Source organism: Achroia grisella, unplaced genomic scaffold (assembly GCF_030625045.1).
Source record: "Achroia grisella isolate CSIRO2021 unplaced genomic scaffold, CSIRO_AGI_Agris_v1 utg660, whole genome shotgun sequence".
Taxonomy (NCBI): Eukaryota; Metazoa; Arthropoda; class Insecta; order Lepidoptera; family Pyralidae; genus Achroia; species Achroia grisella.
In genome coordinates, this window is record NW_026712984.1 from 1,272,568 (window position 1) to 1,292,890 (window position 20,323).

At 34.4% G+C, this 20,323-nt stretch overlaps 2 protein-coding genes across 2 annotated transcripts; both read right to left on the minus strand.

Moving 5' to 3' along the window:
• Positions 1-856: 856 nt before the first annotated feature.
• On the minus strand, positions 857-9,399 carry LOC131849885 (venom serine protease-like). The gene is made up of 9 exons (XM_059200026.1): positions 9,313-9,399; positions 8,492-8,632; positions 7,493-7,619; positions 6,749-6,852; positions 5,885-6,083; positions 4,784-4,847; positions 3,457-3,590; positions 2,654-2,805; positions 857-1,039 (listed from the first exon to the last, which is right to left on the minus strand). The coding sequence occupies exons 1-9, from the start codon at positions 9,397-9,399 to the stop codon at positions 857-859; spliced, it is 1,191 nt and encodes a 396-aa protein (XP_059056009.1).
• Positions 9,400-10,613: 1,214 nt separating this feature from the next.
• LOC131849884 (venom serine protease-like) lies at positions 10,614-20,046 on the minus strand. The gene is made up of 10 exons (XM_059200025.1): positions 19,961-20,046; positions 19,260-19,345; positions 16,940-17,080; positions 16,028-16,154; positions 14,751-14,860; positions 14,121-14,319; positions 13,155-13,218; positions 12,121-12,254; positions 11,438-11,589; positions 10,614-10,796 (listed from the first exon to the last, which is right to left on the minus strand). The coding sequence occupies exons 2-10, from the start codon at positions 19,341-19,343 to the stop codon at positions 10,614-10,616; spliced, it is 1,194 nt and encodes a 397-aa protein (XP_059056008.1). The 5' UTR covers positions 19,344-19,345; positions 19,961-20,046.
• Positions 20,047-20,323: the final 277 nt, after the last annotated feature.

Sequence of the window (20,323 nt, forward strand, 5' to 3'; positions counted from 1 at the left end):
AATACCTACGTCATAGCTGCTATATGCATGCAAAGTCTCAGCCCGATCGGATTAAAATTGACAAAGTTTCATACAAACTTTCATCCCCTATTTTATCCCCCTCGGGGTAGAATTAATCAAGATCCTTTCTTAGCTGATGCCTACGTCATAACATCTACCTGCATGCAAAAATTTTACCCCGATCCGTCCAGTGGTTTGGGCTGTGCGTTGATAGATCACTATGTCAGTCAGTCACCTTTGAGTTATATATATTTAGTTTCTATAACTACCGTTAGTCGTAAATTGCGGATATCCATCATCATCAATTAATAGAGTTATTTATATACTTACAGTGGACCCGCGGTAATCCGGCCCCTGTCTAATCCGGCCCTCCTTATAATCCGACATTGTCTATTATTTGTTATTGAATATTACTTTGACAATATACTTCAGAGTGCATATACATACATACATATATAACATAGAATCTTATCACTGGATCTGTAATTTGTCGGATTACAAGATACTCTTTTGTAAAAAATTCCGGACTATAAGCAGGGGACCCTTAAGCAGCACTCTATAATCCGACAAATACGATGGTCCGACACTGCCCTGCAAAACGTTTGTCGGATAACCGGGGGGCCACTGTATGTATATAATATAAAGAATCATCATTGGATCTATAATTTGTCGGATTACAAGGTACTCTTTTGTAAAAAAATTCGGACTATAAGGGATCTTAGACAGTACTCTATAATCCGACAAATTCGATAGTCCGACACTGCCCTGCATAATGATTGTCGGACTACCGGGAGTCCACTGTATTTAAAAAACAAGTACTTTAAAAAATAAAAGGCAAATTACATAATTATCGAATTTATTTTTGACAATATTGTGCTCCCGGTGTAGTACTCAATATCCAGGATAAGTACGCTGACACCCGGGTATTAATACCCGGCTCTCCTTTGGACGCGCAGAACCGTCCGTAACTTACCACGCCTATGTTGAAAAGGAGCCCCGTGGCTGGGTCTGTGTACAGAAGAGGGCCCCCAGAGTCATCCTGTAATTAATACATTCATGTTAACATTTATTTGAAAGAATACGAGCTGAGTTTCTTGTCAGTTTTTCTCATCTCGAAATATTCCGAACTGACGGTAGATTTGACATATCATTAGAGTCTGTAATAGACCTACATGAATAAAGATATTTTGAATTTTGAATTTCATGTTAGGTGTATACGTAAAAGAATGTACCTACGAGTGGAGCTTGGTTAGGCGCTATATCTCACCCTTCAACTTAAACACAGCTTCTACTTGGGAACACATTGAAATGAAATTGGTGACATAATACGCGTACATAATTTGAGATTACCAACGCGTATACATGTATAGATTAATCTATTAATGATAAACAAAATACAATCTATACATATAAATAAAATTGGAGTGTCTGTTTGTAATACCACAGATAACATAGTAATACTGAAATAATCGTTTTTTGCTACATGCCTATGTATATAACTACGGTACATACATCAAAATAACATTTTTTGCAATTTTTGTCTGTCTGTCTGTTTGTTGCGGCTAATCTCTGAAATGGCTGTACCGATTTTGACGGGACATTTTTTGGCAGGTAGCTGATGTAATAAGTAGTAAGTAAGTACTAAGTAACTTTTCTAAGATTTCTCAACACATTTGTTGATTCAAATTTAGTAACATCTGTAAAATTTATCCTAATTTCCCCAGAATTTTTACGCGATACATTAACAAACAATCAGACAGTTTTCGCCTCGTTACGATTCTCTTATAGTTAGAGATACAGCTTAGTGACATATTCGTTGCATTCAAAAGTATAAATAGAGGTTACATGTCTCAATTTCGATATTGATCGACTGCAAATGGTTGCAAGAGTAGAGCGGCAAGTCTGTAATTACACCTGTCTCTAGTTCTATGCTCTTCACTCTTTGAATGTAACCAAAATGAAACCTTTAGACTAAATCATTAAAATACATTTTCCTACACCATGACCTGGGCCTGTATCTGTAACGCTATGTACACCTCCAATATTGCATAAATAATAAAATAACCAACCGTTCAATACATTCTGACGATACCTACGTTTGATGAGTCTTCCATCAATAATGTTATGTTATAAATGCGATTGTTTTCTGTTTGCTTGTTACTTTTTTACAACTAAACAGTAAAATATTGTAATAAATTATTATAAATATATAGAGGCATGCCGCCTTAGGAGAGTCTATGTCCAGCAGTGGACTGCAGTGGGCTGTCGATGATGATAATACAAAAGTCTGTTTTATCGCTAAGCAAGTTCTTCCAGACTACCTTTGGTAGAGAAAGTAATAAGAAAAGGGTAGCTGGCGCTCGTAATGCACATATAATATATTAATATGTACAGATATAATATTAAAATAACTATATTATATTTGTACTTGTTTATTTTTACATTACTATTATGTTTTAAATTATTCAACGGATTTCAATGCAGCTTTCAGCAATAGATAGGGTGATTCGAGAGGAATATTTACATGTATAACACATGCGGGCTATGGTATAGAACAGGCCGAGAAATTAAAAGATTTATAATACATCCAGACGTCCCGTCTTCGCACATATATACTTTATAGTGTACATAGTACAGACAAAATAACAGATACCTGACATGCATCCTTCCCTGGTGTGTAAGTGCAGATCTGTTGTGGAGTTAGCAAAGGCACCTTAGCTTGGCACTCACTCTGTGTCATCACGTCTAAATCCACCTTTCGCAGGACATTAGATACTGGACCACCGGGGAACAGTGTTCCCCAACCTGTAATTATCCTTAATCGTTACATACGAGTATATCCAATGAACTAAGGGACAGCTAATTTTACCCACTATGAACGCCAAGCAGCTTGCAGCGTTTCCATAAAGGGGTAAGGTGGCAGTAAAAATATAGGGTTCTAGCTGTGCTCGCGGTTTCACGCACGTTAAATTTCCATAATATCTTTTTATATTATAACCTGTGTTATTTTGATGTATAAGCTATATCGCTGTAAAGTTTCATCAAATTCCATTCAGTAATTTTTGTATAAGAATAAAAAACAACAGTCCATCCATCCATAGTCACAATATTTCGCGTTTATAATTTTACTAGCTTTTGCCCGCGGCTTCGATCGCGTTAATTTATCCCAAACTTTCATCCCCTATTTTGGGGATAGAATTAATCAAAATCCTTTCTTAGCGGATGCCTACGTCATAACATTTACCTGCATGCCAAATTTTAGCCCGATCCGTCTAGTGATTTGGGCTAGGCTTGATAGTTCACTACGTCAGTCACCTTTGAGTTTATATATATTTAGATATAGTAATAGTAAGAACTGATATAGATAGCTGTCACTTACAATAGAGTGGGTCGTCAGCTTGTTTATTATTTAAGTTACATTTAAGTAGATTTGACGTACGATATTCTGTTACGTACCTAGAACAGTGAGCCTAGTCCCAGTCATATCGTTATTGACGAATTTAAACGGTAAGCATGCTGGCCCTACCAGTGGACCGAACTGGATGTCCTCTTGTGTTGTTAGGATCGCGATATCATTGGTATATCTAGCACTGAAATATGTTAATTAAATGTATTAGGAGGTGAAACAGATTATTTGCAATGGGATTTAGTGGGTATGCGATAAATTCTATTCTATTCTAGTGGGCCATTTGCTAGGAATGTTAGGTCGACCTCGCGATCCCCTCTGGAAACTAATGTAGCTAATTAATGGTGAATTTACCATGGTGAGCTATGTTTCTTGGCATTATGGTCTTCTCACTATTCTCTATTGGTAAATTATTCTATGATTCTCGAAGCACTGGTTGCGTAGAGTCATCCTACAAGAATGTTACTTCCTGATATCGTAGAACCATAAAATCAAAGAATTCATAAAAATAGATAAGTAGATTTGGGTCATTAGTAATGAATAATGATGGATATTATGACCAATAAGGTGGAAACGGAAAACGGTTGCTGTTTCATTAACATTTGATTGGTCATAATTTGTGACTTATGTACCTATTAGCAGTATATATAGTGTATACTGTCACCAATTATGGTATATATATATTAATATATAATATGTCTTTCTGGGATTATATACGATTCTAACAGAGAAGAAAGAGTTTCTCAAAACAGCCCATAGTTTCGGAGTTTACTTTATTCGTAACAAAAATCCATTCTATATTTATATTATAAGCATATAAACTAAAACTATACGGTCTTTATAATAATACTGTAAATTTAATTAAAGTTCTTCGTTAGTGATGCTAAACATGTTGCTTTTTAGATAGTCGCATATTCGATTCGTGTACAATGCAATGCAAAAATATCTACTTCTACTTGATACGATGCGTACATTAAGTACGTTAATTACTAAAAGTAGAGTTGGGCGTTTGGACGTAAAGTTGCATGAAAAGAATGCCAGATCTTAATTTCAGTTTTAATCAGTTAGCCCTATAGATCTCGCAAAATGTTTCAAAATATTAAAAGTTTTGTGTCATCGGAAAAACACAAATAGATATGGCTTCATTGTTATGACGGTTCGAATATATAAAATTAGATGAGTAATTAATACAGTGATAATAATCTACACAGATAGCGACAAAATTGATATATACATTGATATAAAGAGGAAGCAAGGTAAACAACAAAAGACGTAGATAGCAAATAGAATAGTACCACGTTGGAAAAACTAAAGGGAGTTGCAGAAAATGAAAAAAATAACTATTAAAATTGTTTCTACTAAACTCCACATACTTACGAACTGTAACCAGGATGTATGTTGATACGGCTAACTCTGTACGCTTTCGTAGCTGGCGACACGTCTGTAAGTCAATCAGACAATAAATTTAATGAAAATAACAAAAATTATGTCACAAATTCAAATAAAAAAATAAATTTGTAGCATGTTTAAAAATGTGAATGAAATCATTCACATTTTTAAACATGCTACAAATTCAAATATCATTTATTCATACAGGACACTTTCGGCCGTTTATAGCAATTTTTTTTGGCACTATCCCTACCGTCCAGATCGTCTATTTACTTATGTTGAGAAGAACAGGCCAAAAATTGAACTAGTACATTATGTATAGTACAAAAATGACATAATTTTGTGTATGTATATCTAACAGAATCAAAATATTGAAAATCCCTGGTCTAAACCACTAATGCCAGACATAACAAATAGGCTTTATTCGATAGATATATCTTGATGTTAATAAACACTATGAGGTATGTATAATTAGATTAAAATAAATATAGTATACTATATTATTAATTGAAAATACGACTGTTAACTGTACCATTTGCAAAGTACCTAAATATTATCTATTTTTGTCCCGCATACATTTGAACAAACTTCACAAAGAGTTATCAATTTGTTTTTTCATGATAACATCGCTGGATTCTAAATATGTTTTGATTGAATTTCATTGATTGAGTTTACCCGATTACTTTATTTTAACCTGATGGTTGTCAAGTTGTTCTATTGAGAAATTATGATGTAACGAAGGCAAATAATATTTTCTCAAATCTGAAATTCAGTAATTCAGTAAATTAATATTTTGTACAACTAAGAAGTGGTAGATAGGCATCAATTCAACTCAAATGTCATTATAGGTAATGATATTAGTGTACAAATTAATTCTTTTCATAATATCCCATTTAAAATATAATTCTTTTTCAACTTTTAAAGACAAATTTAGAGTTTTTTAAGTATCTCTAAATTTCAAACAGCGTCACAACAGCGTCAGTAATTTCTAATGTATAACACAGTCGGACAAAATCGTACCATAAGAGTTCCGTTTTGCTTATTTAATTTGAGATAACATATAGGTACATAGCAAATGAATGAACTCACTATTATCGACATCATGTAGTCCAACTACGACTGCCAAATCTGACACATTCTGATTCTCCATACAATGCGCTGCAGTCAATACATATCGTTTCTCTATAATGACGGCGCCGCAGTGGATCTGCCCAACATTTCTGTCCACCAGGCCCACCATCATTGGAAACTCGTTGACATCAGTCTCTACGCCGCCGACTATCCTCATCTGAAATGTAACCAATACTTATGTCTGGTACTAGCTGTAGGTGCGACTTCAGCTGAGCAACTATATTTTCTGTTATGGATGGACATGGAGAGTCGCTTCCACCTGCGATAATAGTATATAGATAGGTTAACAATGAAGTTACGTCAGTAAGCTAATTTATAAGGAATTCACCAAGGTGACTTTTAGCGAAATTGTCTACTTACATGATAGGTACATTGCTACTAATAAGGCCTCTAGTTCCCATTACATATAATCCCCTCCCCTTTCCCATTAAAACCGTATACGGCACAAAATGACACACACATTTCAAATATAAATGTAAGTGTGTAGTGTTTTTTACATATTTCGACGACCTCGGTGGTCTAGCGGTCAAGCACACCGCTTTACGTCCGATGGTCGCGGGTTCGATTCCTCGCACGGCACAAACATTTGTATTCATGAGTATGATTGTTTGTATCGGTCTGAGTATTTTCTATGTATAATATGTATGTATTTACGAAAAAAAACATATCTATGTATTGTATGTATCAGTTGTCAAGTACCCATAACACAAGCTTTAGGTAGCTTAATTTGGATCTAGATGGCGCTGTGTGAATTGTACAGAGATTATTTATTTATTTATTATTTATATGTGTGTGATTGTGTGCGTGTGTATATATTACAACCTTCTTTTTATAACCACAGCTGCAATCTGGTGTGGGTGATCCTGGTTCAGCGGTCAACTGACACATAAATCTCCCGCCGGGACTTGTATACGACGTTATTAGACCTGGAACAACATAGATCTTTGGACATACTGCTCACCTACAACCTATCTCATAAGCTTACATATTCACGCTACACAATTTTTATCATTTTTTTAGTAAGTGGAATGACAAACAATCTGACGGCCCACCTGATGGTTAGAGGTAATAGTGTACATGAATATCACTACGGATATCATGTTGTCATGTACAGATTGAATGAAACACACCGAATGTCAGGCAAGATCTGTGTAATAAAAGTAATCCGAACTAGATGGTTAGGTTCGGGTGATGATTCAAGTACCGTACATTACACGTGTGACTCTATGTGACTAGACATAGGAGTATTTCATGAAATATTGGCAGAACCAGCCTCCGATGCAGCCAAGTTATTGTTCTGGATGGTATCATATTAGGTTAAGTTTTTTAGATTATTTTTGTTATTTGGTATAGGTACGATGGGAATGTCATCGCCACATTTTGTGCACAATATATCCAAAAAAAATAAAGAGAAAAAAAGACTATGTGACAAGTATGGCCGTGACATCCCCATGATTTATGACGTAATTTACGAATGGTTCTACCTATTGACGATGGTGTAAAATAAAAGAATGATTAACATAATACATTTTAGACATCAGTTGTGAATGTTTTTAATTAACGTACCTACACTGATCCTTTGGCCTGTCGATACAGCAGTCACTGTTCCTTGGCCACAGTAGTAATCAGCTTCAGTAAGTTGAGGGTCCCCACTCTTGGAAATCAGTAGACGATCCATAGTACACGATGGGGTCTAAAGTATCAAAAATAAATTGACATAATATATATACTCCGAGCTGCCTTAGATTTGATTTATAATAAGTTTTTTTTTCAGACTACTCTAATGCTGTTAAGTCCGAAAACTGGCCTTTACAGCTTCAGCGGACGTTAGGGGGCGAGTGCAGAAGGCACTCCAAACCCGCGGAAGGACTTATGGAGCGGCTGAAGGCCAACTCCTGCCTGACGGATACGACTTTAAACTGAGGGCACCACTAGGGGTTCGAACCTCGGCTTAGGCCATCGTAATATCGATCCCCGTTTGAATTGGATGGGGGATCAATCGGAGGAGCGCAGCAGGCGCCCGGGCGCGATATGGTGTGTTGGGGGTCGTCGTCTTCGCCGGCGAGGACGGTGTCGTGTGTGTGTGTAAAAGTGTGGTCGGAGTGGATATAATAAGTGTGTGTCCTTACATTATAGATTGAGGTAGATTTTGTACAAATTCATCTGTGTAAATACCTCAGCCTCACCTATTTCAGTCGGTGGCTTACTAAATAAGACGTGATTTAGTTGAAGGGTGCGATAAAGCAGTAAAATTACTCTCCTCTTTACGTCCCCTGGAATAGCAACGAAGGATCACGGAAATCATGGTCAAATAACATCCGTGGTGCATTATATGTATATCTTATGGTTGCTAATAACCATCAGGTTGGACCCTTAGCTTGTTTGCTATTCCAGTTACCTAAATATAAACATATAAAGTTTTGTATTTAGTTTGATTTGATACTACCACATAGATATACATTATATATATTATTTTACACTTTACATTATATACACTTTTCATCCAATGACGTGAGTTCATTTCACGTTACTTGAAAATAATAAGCACTTTGATTATTGACTTACCTGAGGTATCGATACTTCGGGACAGTACAGTCTGCATCTGTACCCAGTTGGGCATACGCCTATCCATCTGCATTGAACACCTGGTGGATAATTGGAAGGGTATCTTGGACTGTATACATAATAAGTTTGCCCTGGCTGGACCTGAAAATTAATAAATCAATTTCTAGAAGTTTATCGAGGTAGACTTTTCACAAAATTCTTCACTGTCATCTCTGTATGACCTATTTGTAGTTGTATGTTGCAGATTAGGCAGTAAAATTATAGAATATGTCTACCTATTTCAACCGTAAAACTTACTTTGTGATTTAGTCGAAGGATGAGATATGGAAGTGAAATTACAGGATAAGAGGCATGATGTTCTTGTCCTACAGAATGGCAATCTATAAGTGATATCACGATAACTTGATGTTCTGTTTAGTTATTAAAGGATGGTTTTTAGTTTATTTTGCCTTTCCAGTTGCATGAAAAAGAATGACAGTGGTTCATTCTGAATGGAATTAAAATGGAGAAAGTTTATGATAGAACAGAGAATTAAATTAAATTAATAATAATAATTAAATTAATAATAATTTAATTAAAACTGAGAAGTTATCCGGAGTAAATTTATAAATATGTATATTATAATCAATTTGTTATAATACAAAGTTATTAGAAGAAAATGATAGCGTCAATAGAAAATCACATTTTGTAGGTACTCTACAATACCAACTCGTTCGCCAAATAAATCGTCCCAAAAACGTAAGAAATTTTCAATACCAATATATATGCAATAGCTATGCATTGATAGTGACATATTAAATAGAAACAATTTGTTTACTTACATTTTGCGTAAAATCACAGTTTGGGTCTTGAGCTGCAGTTTCGAGTAAAAAAATGAAAAACATCGACAGACTTTTTTTATTGAACATTTTTGTAAAAGTTAATAAGTACTTTAGAAGTAATAAATTTATCTAATAATCAAGCACTAATGAAGTTATATTTATATTATATCTATTAAAAAGATATTTATGTCTATAGAAAGTTAAAATTAAAATATAATGAATTTCACTAGCACTATTTCGTGTAACGACTTTCAACAATAATACTGAAACAAGACAACTCCATATTTATCAGTAGCAATATTATCAATTAGTTAATTAATAATAAAAAATCTATATTCAATCACACATCAAAGCAAACTCGTGCGCCATACACGTTTGCTTGAAACATTTGTTTTTCAGTAAATGTCTGTATGATAACTAAATATTCAGTGTTCATGTTATCTGTATAATGACACTTATATTCATATTTTACAACCTTAGTGATAAAGAATTGTTTAAATTACATATCAACAAAACGGTCATGCAATTTGAAATATTCTAATTCGTGTGTCTGCGCTTATAAACGGAGAAGTTAGGCACAAATCATTCAAACTAGTGATAAGATAGCACCTGTTCCTGAAATTGAATTTTCCTGAGGAATATTTCCATAACAACCCATTATTATCTATTCTAACATTTCTATGTATTGATGTCGATACCTATTACCACAGATAAGTAATTATTATTAACGTAGGTGCAATTGAACAAGTATGTATTGTAAAATTATTGTTCAACTATTTTTTTGTACCACACAGTAAATGATTATCATGAGCGGAAAAGCAGGTAGGTGAGCTAGGGATAGGGATCCTCCCTAAATGGTTGGCAACTCACCTATCCTATCCTTTTTTTCTTGAAGGTTTTAATATTTATAATAGCGCAATACTACTGATTGTGTCCAATTCAAGTTACACAAAAAATACTATATACAATTTTTTTTATTCTTTTCTAAAGCTATTTTTAAAGCTACGCATGAATAAGGAATGATATACTTGCCTGCACTGTATACCATCAGTGCAGGCAAGTACCTTGACGGGGCACTAGTGGAGGTTGGTGGGATGGCTCATCATGAGCCAAGTTCCACAGGAATTTCCAGCGGGGGCCGCGTGAAAATCGAACTGAAATAGTTCATTGCTAGCAGTGGGATTAATTTTAACTAGTCCCTATTTTTAACAACCCCTCTCCCATCCAAAATTTGTATAGTAGAATTAGGATCTCTGTTAGGAAACGACTGAAAAGACATAATAATGGATAATTATAACATTTTATTTTCTACAATATTGTGCTCCAGGCGTACTGTCAACGATCCAGGACAAATAATTCGTTACTCTGGTGTTGACGGCTGGCTCCCCTTTAGATGCACAGGAGCGGCCCTGACTCACTACGCCAATGTCAAAGAGTAGGCCGGTCGAAGAGTCTGTGTATAGAAGAGGCCCTCCAGAATCGAGCTGTAACATCACACAAAAGACTTTTAGACAAATCGGTACAACAAACGGTGAGTTTCTCAAGAAAATTTCTAATCTTATGTAAAAATATTGTATAGCTTCTGATATAGGCTTTAGTTAAGTTAGTAATAACTTAATTATTGACTAAAGTCTGCCTCAGTGTACTTTTCCGATTCAGATTTTTTTATTCCGTTTCCCATTTCATACATCATACACTTTTGTTTTCAGACGTAGTGTGTTTTGGTCGGAAAGAGAAATATTTTTAAAATTCTTTAAGAATTAACATGGTACAGAGGCATAATATTTTAGTCTGCGTATGAAGGATTTTTTGTTATTTATTTTTATTGCGGGTTTAAGCTATTGAAGGTGATTTAGACCTATAGCACTGTGACCTATAGAGATCTAAAGAACTCGCCCTCTCAGACTCTTAGGAGCGATGGTTTTTACATACTCAGAATAGAGTTAGCATTATTGAGCAATATGGCAGCAGACTCAATAACGGTCGGAATTTAATCACCAATAGAAAAGGTCGTAACGATTCCAGTAACGTTGGTCATATTTTCACACTGAATATTCGTGGTCTCACACGTAATAATGATAGCGGAATGAAACAATAAAATAAAACCATTAAATAATACGAATACCTGGCAAGAGTCCTTCCCAGGAGTATATGTGCAGATTTGATCTTTACTGACTGAAGGTACTTTCTGGCGGCACTGACTCTCACTTATTACTGTCAAGTCTGCTTTCCGTAGCGCTCTAGATGTTGGTCCACCTATGAATAATGTTCCCCATCCTGGACACACAGAATCGTCTCATTAAATTTCTGTAGTATATATTATTTTACTTTTAATGTTCGATCAATCATTCGAGAAATAAATGTCATTTTGAACAGAAGTGCTCGCGTAATTATATATTATTGACATATATCACAATACGATAAGAATAGCGAAAGAAGAAAAGGAAGAAAGAGAGTGAGATCAATATGTTTTCAACATACATTACAAAAAAAACAAAACTTCCTACTGTACAAATCTTAGCATAATAATACGCCGTCATGACGCGCTGTAGATTCTACTTTATATGTATATTTCCTATTTATTGTATTTTATTATTATACGACGTACAAAAACCCCCTAGTTTATACTACATCTATACCTAATATACATATAAAGCTGAGTGTACATCATCTCGACCATTTCTGTTTAGGAATAGTTAAAGTTAAAAAATATGGTTTTCTGTTTTAATATATTGCACCTGATTGGTTCGCTTTACAACGGTTATTTCAATGTAATATATAGACATTATTCATGCAATATATATATACCAAGAACAGTAAGTGTGTCTCCAGTCAGATCGTAGTTGGTGAATTTGAATGGCAAACAGACAGGACCGACCAGAGGACCAAATTTGATGTCTTCTTTCACTGCCACAATTGCAATGTCGTTAACATAGCTGGACCTGAAAACAACCTTAATGCATTTCAATAAAGTTTTTCTTTAAATAGCCGATCACTTGCATGTACTTTTGCAAAATTAATTAATTATAAGTGGTAACCGATACCTATAAATAGCACTACGGACATCACGTTCTCATCGGTCATCCGAAATACTTCTCATTCATTTCAGAAGACTACGATATCACGCTTAAGTAATTTCGCTTAATACCTATAGTCAAAACAAATGAAGCTGTTTGCTGGCTGAAATTTGTGAGAATGATGTTTCCATAGTAGAATTGTTCTTTCTGCATGTATTTTATTATACATACATTGTTGACGCTTGTCACCCTTTAAAATAGATACCAACTATAAAATAGCCTAATAAATAAGTACGAAAATAAATAAAAAACACGTATATTGTGCCTGAATTGCTCTCTAACCACCATCATCGTGTTACGATTGATATCCATTACTAAAAATGTCTTTAACACCTTACACGAGGTTGGAATATTCTCGTATCTAAAGTCAACAGGGAAGTGCGTATCTACCGTATCAAAAAATAAGGGCCCCAAAGTGCGTAAGCAAAAATAAACCCGCCAGAATTATTTTTTTATTTCACAAATTTTTTTTTTTCCCGCATCAGCTATAAAAGTTAATTTAATAAAACAGTTTGTCGAAAAAAGGCAAGGAGTGTATATTTAATTTGAACTGTTTGTAAAGATTTTGGAAAAAATGACACATAGATAATTATGATGAATAAATAGTTCTTTTAATTTTATGCAATTTTTTTTTGCGTAGAAATCATTTCTCTTCGTATATTCCCTTTTTATACGGGGCCTCGCTACGCTTCTGGTCAACAATTTTGTTCTGGTACGAGAATTCTCGTACGATTGATGATTACTTAATCTAAAAAAGGAACTTACGGATCGTACTGCGGATGAATAAGCACATCTAATACTATATAACCTTTAGTAGCAGGCGAGTCACCTGGAATAAATTATTTACTTCTTTAATAAATTTTTATTTAATCATTGATTATCTTGACAGAAAAACAGGATGAAGATGAATGGAATGATAAAGGCAAGGCAATGATGAAATAAACAATATTTTAAGTGTAACTGCCTTGGTAGTCTAGCAGTTTAGGACACCGCTAATCCGATAGTCGCGGGGTCGATTCCTCGCCCGATCCAATCATTTGTTTTCATGAAAATGATTGTAAATGTTCACTCATCGGGTTTGTTTTGACAATTAACAATATTGTATTTATTTGATACTAGGTGTACCCGTGTTTGATATTGACGTGTTGTTATCAGTCAGTGTAATATAATGTGTAATGTTTTATTTATTGATTTAATGTATTTCTATACATCATTAAAAAAAATATTAGTATACTGTACTCCTTATCTATGTAAACATAAAGGTACGAAATTTTAGTACGCTGTTTTCGTATAAAGGGGTTTTTTTTTAGTGGATGATAATGGAATGATGCACTCGCCTGCGCTAACGGTTTACGCTGACGGGGCACCAGTGGAGGATGATAAGATGAGCATGAAGTCAGGTCAGTTAGCCCATCGTGATAAATTCACCGGGAATTTATCACGATGGTTTCCAGGAGAAACCGCGTGGAGGTCAACCTGACATGGTACATTGTTAGCAATGGAATCATCAGTCCACATTACTAACAATCCTTCCCCCCCACGTCGTAAAAAGGGGTACAAAGTTTTTGCTTCCCGTACTTATTAATATTATGACGCATAGTACTGAAAATTGGATATCAAATGAAAGGAAGTACTGGGAAAAGTCAAAATTCACAAAATATGAAATCAACTTACTAAGAAAAAAGTAGCGTCACAACCAAAGTAGTGTCTATGTATTGTTTATCAACTTACCAATATCGACATTGTGCTCTCCAACGACAACTGCAAAATCAGTTGGTCTATATTTCTCCACACAGTGGGCCGCTGTTAAGAGGTATCGCTTATCAATGATAACAGCACCACAAGTAATATCTGTCGTGTATCTGTCAACTAGCGCGGCCATCATAGGAAACTCGTTGATGTCCGTCTCTTCCCCACCTACGATTCGAGTCTAGATAGAAATGAAAAATTATATAGGTTTGATTTTATGGACTAGTAAGGTAAGGTAATAATTACGAGTCCCGGTGTCCCCAAAATGAACTCTAGGATGCAAAATTGTCCCAAAACTTTGCGAAAACTTGTGTAGTCGAACGGGCTAGTTGTGATGTTGATTATTGTCGATAATTAAAGTGATTCGATATTAAAAATCGTACCAAGACTTCCGATCTTACTATGTCATATTATCTTATCTGTAGTCTTACTTAAAAGCTTCACTGGCTATATTAAAGCTAATTTGTTCATCTGATAATACTTAACTTTTTCTGAATAAAGCTTTAGGAAATTGTGTTGTCTGTAAGAATGTGTGTGACTGTCTATTAATTAACATAAATAAACTAATGTCCCGTTTTAAGTCAAAGAATAAATGGTCACGTTATGTCTCACCTGTTTCTTATAACCACAGCGGCATGACCCTGTTTCACCTGATGATATTTCTTTAGTAGTAAGTTCACACAGGAATTTCCCACCTGGACTATCACGCGATGTTATTAATCCTAAAAATATGTATAATTAGCCATTACTGATACTTTGTTTGCGCTTTTTTATATAAAACGTAGCCATCGTGTCCCCGTAGTCCATCGTGATATCTTCACGCCAAACATCATCATGTTTAGTCGTGGAGAGGTAACAATCAGAAACATACACAGTTCACTTATTTTTAAATTTTCGTGTTTAGTACACATTGCACTATTATTTTTTATTTATTATACTAATATTATAAAGTAATAAAATCATTAATGATTTGTTTATTCGTTTGCATTCAGCAGACTCCAAAACTACAGGGCCGATTTCAAATATTTTTCTATTATTATCCCTGATGAAAATAGGCGACAAAATATTTTCACAAAACTTCGATATTGTATCCTAACATGTGAAAAAAATCCTTATAACGCGCACGCTAAGGAAAATACTGACAATAGAATAGGGGTGTACTATAGTTTCATAAAGGACATCAATATGTAACGTGTATGTTATTTTTTTTTATTTTTGATAAAAACTTCTCGATAGTAAGAGTCGAGTTGAGAGTTATTATAGTATTGGTTATTAATATATTACAGTTAATCGGGTCTTAACACGAATCATTTTATAATAAAGTAGCTGTACTCGCGTCTTCGTTCGTGTGAAATTTAACTTTATTTTTCTAAAATAAAAGTACCCTACGTTACTCCTTATTACATCAGCTATCTGCCAAAAAATATAGAATATAGATACGAAAAATTGTAAAAAATATTATTTTGGTGTATGTACATAACATACACCAAAATAATATTTTTTACAATTTTTGTCTGTCTATCGGTTTTGTTCCGGCTAATCTCTGAAATGGCTGGACCGATTTTGACGGGACTTTTTTTGGCAAGTAACTGATGTAATGAGTAACTTTGGCTACTTAGTTTTAGAAAAAATCCTTTATTTTAGAAAAAAAAAGTTATCTCACTCAATAGTTACTGAAATTTGCTTTAGCACGGCACGCTGGTGAACGGTTGCCGTTGACGGTATATATAGTATATAAGCACCATTTGCTACTCAACATCATGGGCCACCATTTTGTTTAGCATTTCGATTACATAATAAGGTTTTTATTCGAATTCACACGTCTAAGGCCACAGGTATTATGTTTGTCAATTTTAATTAATACCTAGATATTGAAATGCGGTACATACCAACACTTATTGTTTGGTTTATTGATTCAGCTGTTAAGAAGCCACGTCCACAGTAGTGATCAGCGCCTGTCAATGTGGGATCTCCACTCTTGGAGACCAGTAGTCGGTCCATAGAACATGATGAACTCTGATGGATTTAACAAAAATACATCTACAACACCAATACCAAACTAGAAGGAGAAGTAGAAATAATCTTTAATTAAATATACATATATTTTTTTCTATTCTTAATATTGTAAAGCTGAAGAGTTTGTTTGTTTGCACGCACTAATCAGGAACTACTATTTCGAATTGAAAAATTCTACTCCTATATATATATTCTACTACTTTTGGGTTGGATAGTCCATATGTATATATATATACATATAGTGATAGAAGGATGATAGAATTGTGTGTTGTATGTATTTTTAATGACACATAATAAAAATAAACAATGTCAAAAAAAATTTTAACATATAAAAACCCAATTCTTAGACCTACTGAGTATACATATCGACCAAGCCGTTTCGGAGGAATATAAACTCGAAACCTGTGAATTTAATAAATTAGAATTTTGGAGGACTTTGCTTCGCTTATTTTGGGTGACATGAGGGTGGGGGACTCTAGATGATGATTACGATATCGGTAGTTGTTTACCTTTTACATGAATAGCAACCCTCACATTGTCTTTGCTAAAAAAATACATTAATTGAAAAATGTTTACGTTAACAGAGGGAGGGGGTAAGAGCTTTGCTTACTTTTGCTGGCAAGGGAAAATGGGGGGGGGGGGGTAAATAATTGTAATAAATCTGCATACGTAATACTTGAACGGCCTCTATATCTAAATCTCCTTCAATAAATATCGTAGTTATTCTCGAATACTTTAATTAAATAGTAATTTAAATATAAGTAGGTAAATCTTGTATAACTTACCGCAGGTAAGTCTATTTCGGGACAATTCAACACACATTTGTAGCCGTCTTGACATTTCCCAATCCACCTACATTGTATTCCTGGTGGATAATTATTTGGGTATTCTCGACTGTATATATAATAGTTTTCATTAGGTTTTACCTGTTGAAAAATTAATATTAAAAAATGCAATTGAACAACGTACGATGTATCGAACGACGACGCACCAACATCGTAGTAGACCAAAGCGACAGTGGGTCGATTTAGTTCATTCAATCATTGTGCTGATTAGATATGGTCTGATCAAGCTCAGGATAGAGAGGTTTGGAGATGTGAGAAGGAGAGATTTTCTCTACAATGGGACACAAGTCTTACTTATTACTAGCTGTTCCCACGACTTCGTCCGCATGGAATTTAACTTTATTTTTCTAAAATAAAAGATTTTTTAAAATAAAAGTAGCCTAAGTTACTGCTTATTACATCAGCTACCTGCCAAAAAATGTCGAATTAGATATAAGCCACAGGAATGGTCATTATTGCATCAAACTAAGTTCTTTCTAGCAAAGAATCACAGTCTACTCTGACATAATAAAACTGAATATTAAAAATATATTCAGTGAAATAATTGCCGTCGAGCGATCTACAGTCGTGACTCATGTAAAAATCGTTCCAGCTATTTCAGAAATTACCCGGAACAAACAGACAGACAAAAATTGTAAAAAGCGTTATTTTAGTGTATGTTTATTATTTTATTATATATTATAGTAATAAACGGTTAATTCAATATTACAAACAGACACTCCAATTTTATTTATATATATAGATAAACGTGGAAATGAGTGTGTATAGATGGATGAATGCTTGTTACTCTGTCATCTAAAAACTACTCAACGAATATTAATGAATCTTTACAATACTATAGCTTATACATCAGAATGACACATAACATTTAAGCAGGTGAAACCGCAGGGACAGTTATATAAAAAAACGATGTCGATATCGTACTACCATTTAGGCCTGGGGAAAGAGGATTATTAGTAATTGTAATGTGATTGATTGCTAGTATTTTTCACTAAAATCACAAACGTGCCTACCAATAGTTATTCATGCACGGGATTTTTATTTAATACTAGCTGGACCCGCGACTTCGTCCGCGTGGAATTTAACTTTATTTTTCGAAAATAAAAGATTTTTTTTAATAAAAGTAGCCTAAGTAACTCCTTGTTACATCAGCTACCTGGCAAAAAAAGTCCCGTTAAAATCGGTCCAGCCATTTCCGAGATTAGCCGGAACAAACAGACCAACAGACAGACAGACAAAAATTTTAAAAAGTGGTTTATTGGTGTATGTACCGTATTTATATTCATATGCATGTAGCAAAAAATGGTTATTTCAATATTACAAACAGACACTCCAATTTTATTTATATTTATAGATTAGCACATATAGAAGTTTCCAAATGTAAATAAAGCGGCTTTATTTAAAAAAATAAATTCAGTTGAGTTTCTTGCCCAATTCTTCTTAATTGCGCCAGCGGCTGTCTTACATGAATGAATAATTTTTGATTTGATTTGATCTTTTTTATATAACTGAAATGGCAAACTGATAAACTAACCAAGATCATTAGACTGAGTGACCAGATTTCATTTAGTTCTTCACTGGAGCACCGCTAGTCTAGGTACACTTACAATGCAGGCAACATCCCATTGTCAGCCTAGGTGGTTTCATTGACGTAGTGGTCATTTAGCTGGTCGCGAAATCGTTAAAAACTTATTAATACAAATATTTGTTCCCGCAAATATTTGAATCGAATCCGCGGCCATCGGAAATAGAGCGGTATTACAGCGGTAATAGGGTTAGGTGATAGGTCTAAACCGCTAGACCAATGAGGGCGTCAAATAATAGTAGTTATAGATACTATCCTATTTTTCCGACGACTAGCACATCTGTTCTAAAAATATAACATTTTGCACGCTCAATAATGTACTGTATGAACACCAAAAAGATAACTTTATGGCTTAATATTGGATACTAACTACATGGAAAGTTCAGCGAATTGAAATCTGGCTCTAAAAAATATTATATATTAATTTATATTTCAAAATGCCTCACTCACCATGGAAAAAACACTAACAAACCAAACTAAGGCAACAGACTCGCCAAATGCCAAATTGGATTCCAATAACTTTATTATTATTTTTATTATTCTAATAACTTAAATAAAATCTAAATATCAAGTGTTGCGTACACAATACCTTCAATTATCTTCAATTGTTTTCATCTGAGTTAATAGCCTTAAAATGTAGATATATATATATTAAAAAGTTAAAGTCGTACTTACATCTTGTATAAAATCACAACCTGGGTCTTGTGCGTTCGAGTATACGAAAACAAGAAGCAAGAATAACAAAAACTTATTACACATTTCTGAAAAATGAGGCATAATTAATGAATTTGTGATGTTTTGTAGCCACCCATGAGGATGGTATCTGTAGTACTACTCAAATATATAGGCGACGGTTGCTATTTACCATCAGATAGGCTGTCTGCTAATTCATGAACATAATTATCCCTAGGTAAACTTGTAATAAGTCATGCGACAAGCAGCTTGCTATGAATGTGTATCTGCTTAAAGAGTTTATTAAGGCAGTAAAATTACTGGACGTTTGTCTTCCGAATTAGCAACGCATAAGCGCTACCGAGATCGTCACACGATACCCTGATGGGTAAAGGTATATTAAGGTTATGAATCTGTTAAGAATTTGTTAAGAATCGGCAACGCGCACACGTGACATCCGTGGTGTTTCAGGCATCCATAAGCCTGTAACCCTATAACCATCACATAGGCCGTATGCTTGTTTGTCACCATCGCAGTATAAAAATAAAAATAAAACTTATTGTAAGTGACTAGTGTATTCCTGAACAGCAGTTCATGAATGCAGTTGTCACATTCTATTAGGTGAGCCTTCAGTTGGTTCTCCTTTCTATAATCAAATATAAATACATTTTATATTAAAAATAATTATCAGAATGGTTACTCACCAGATAACAAGATCGCTTTATCAAAAACGTAATGAGCGAATGTGAGAAGCTATTTACGTAGTTCAACATGTATTAACATCATAATTACTTTATATACACCTGTGTATACATATAGAATCTTTGCTAAAGCCATAACAATATTTCACAATAACATAATACTGTTTTCACATTTTCATACAGATACATGTGACCATACGCCACGTCTAACGATTTAGCTTATTAGTCGTCATAAGGGGTTGTTCACACATCCTATGTGGTCTCTAATGTATTTTGGAAAGTTTACACTCTATCCTGGGGAGACAAAAACCATTGCTCCTAAGAATGTCCTTCAATTCTTGTCCCTGACGGGTCTAACCGAACACT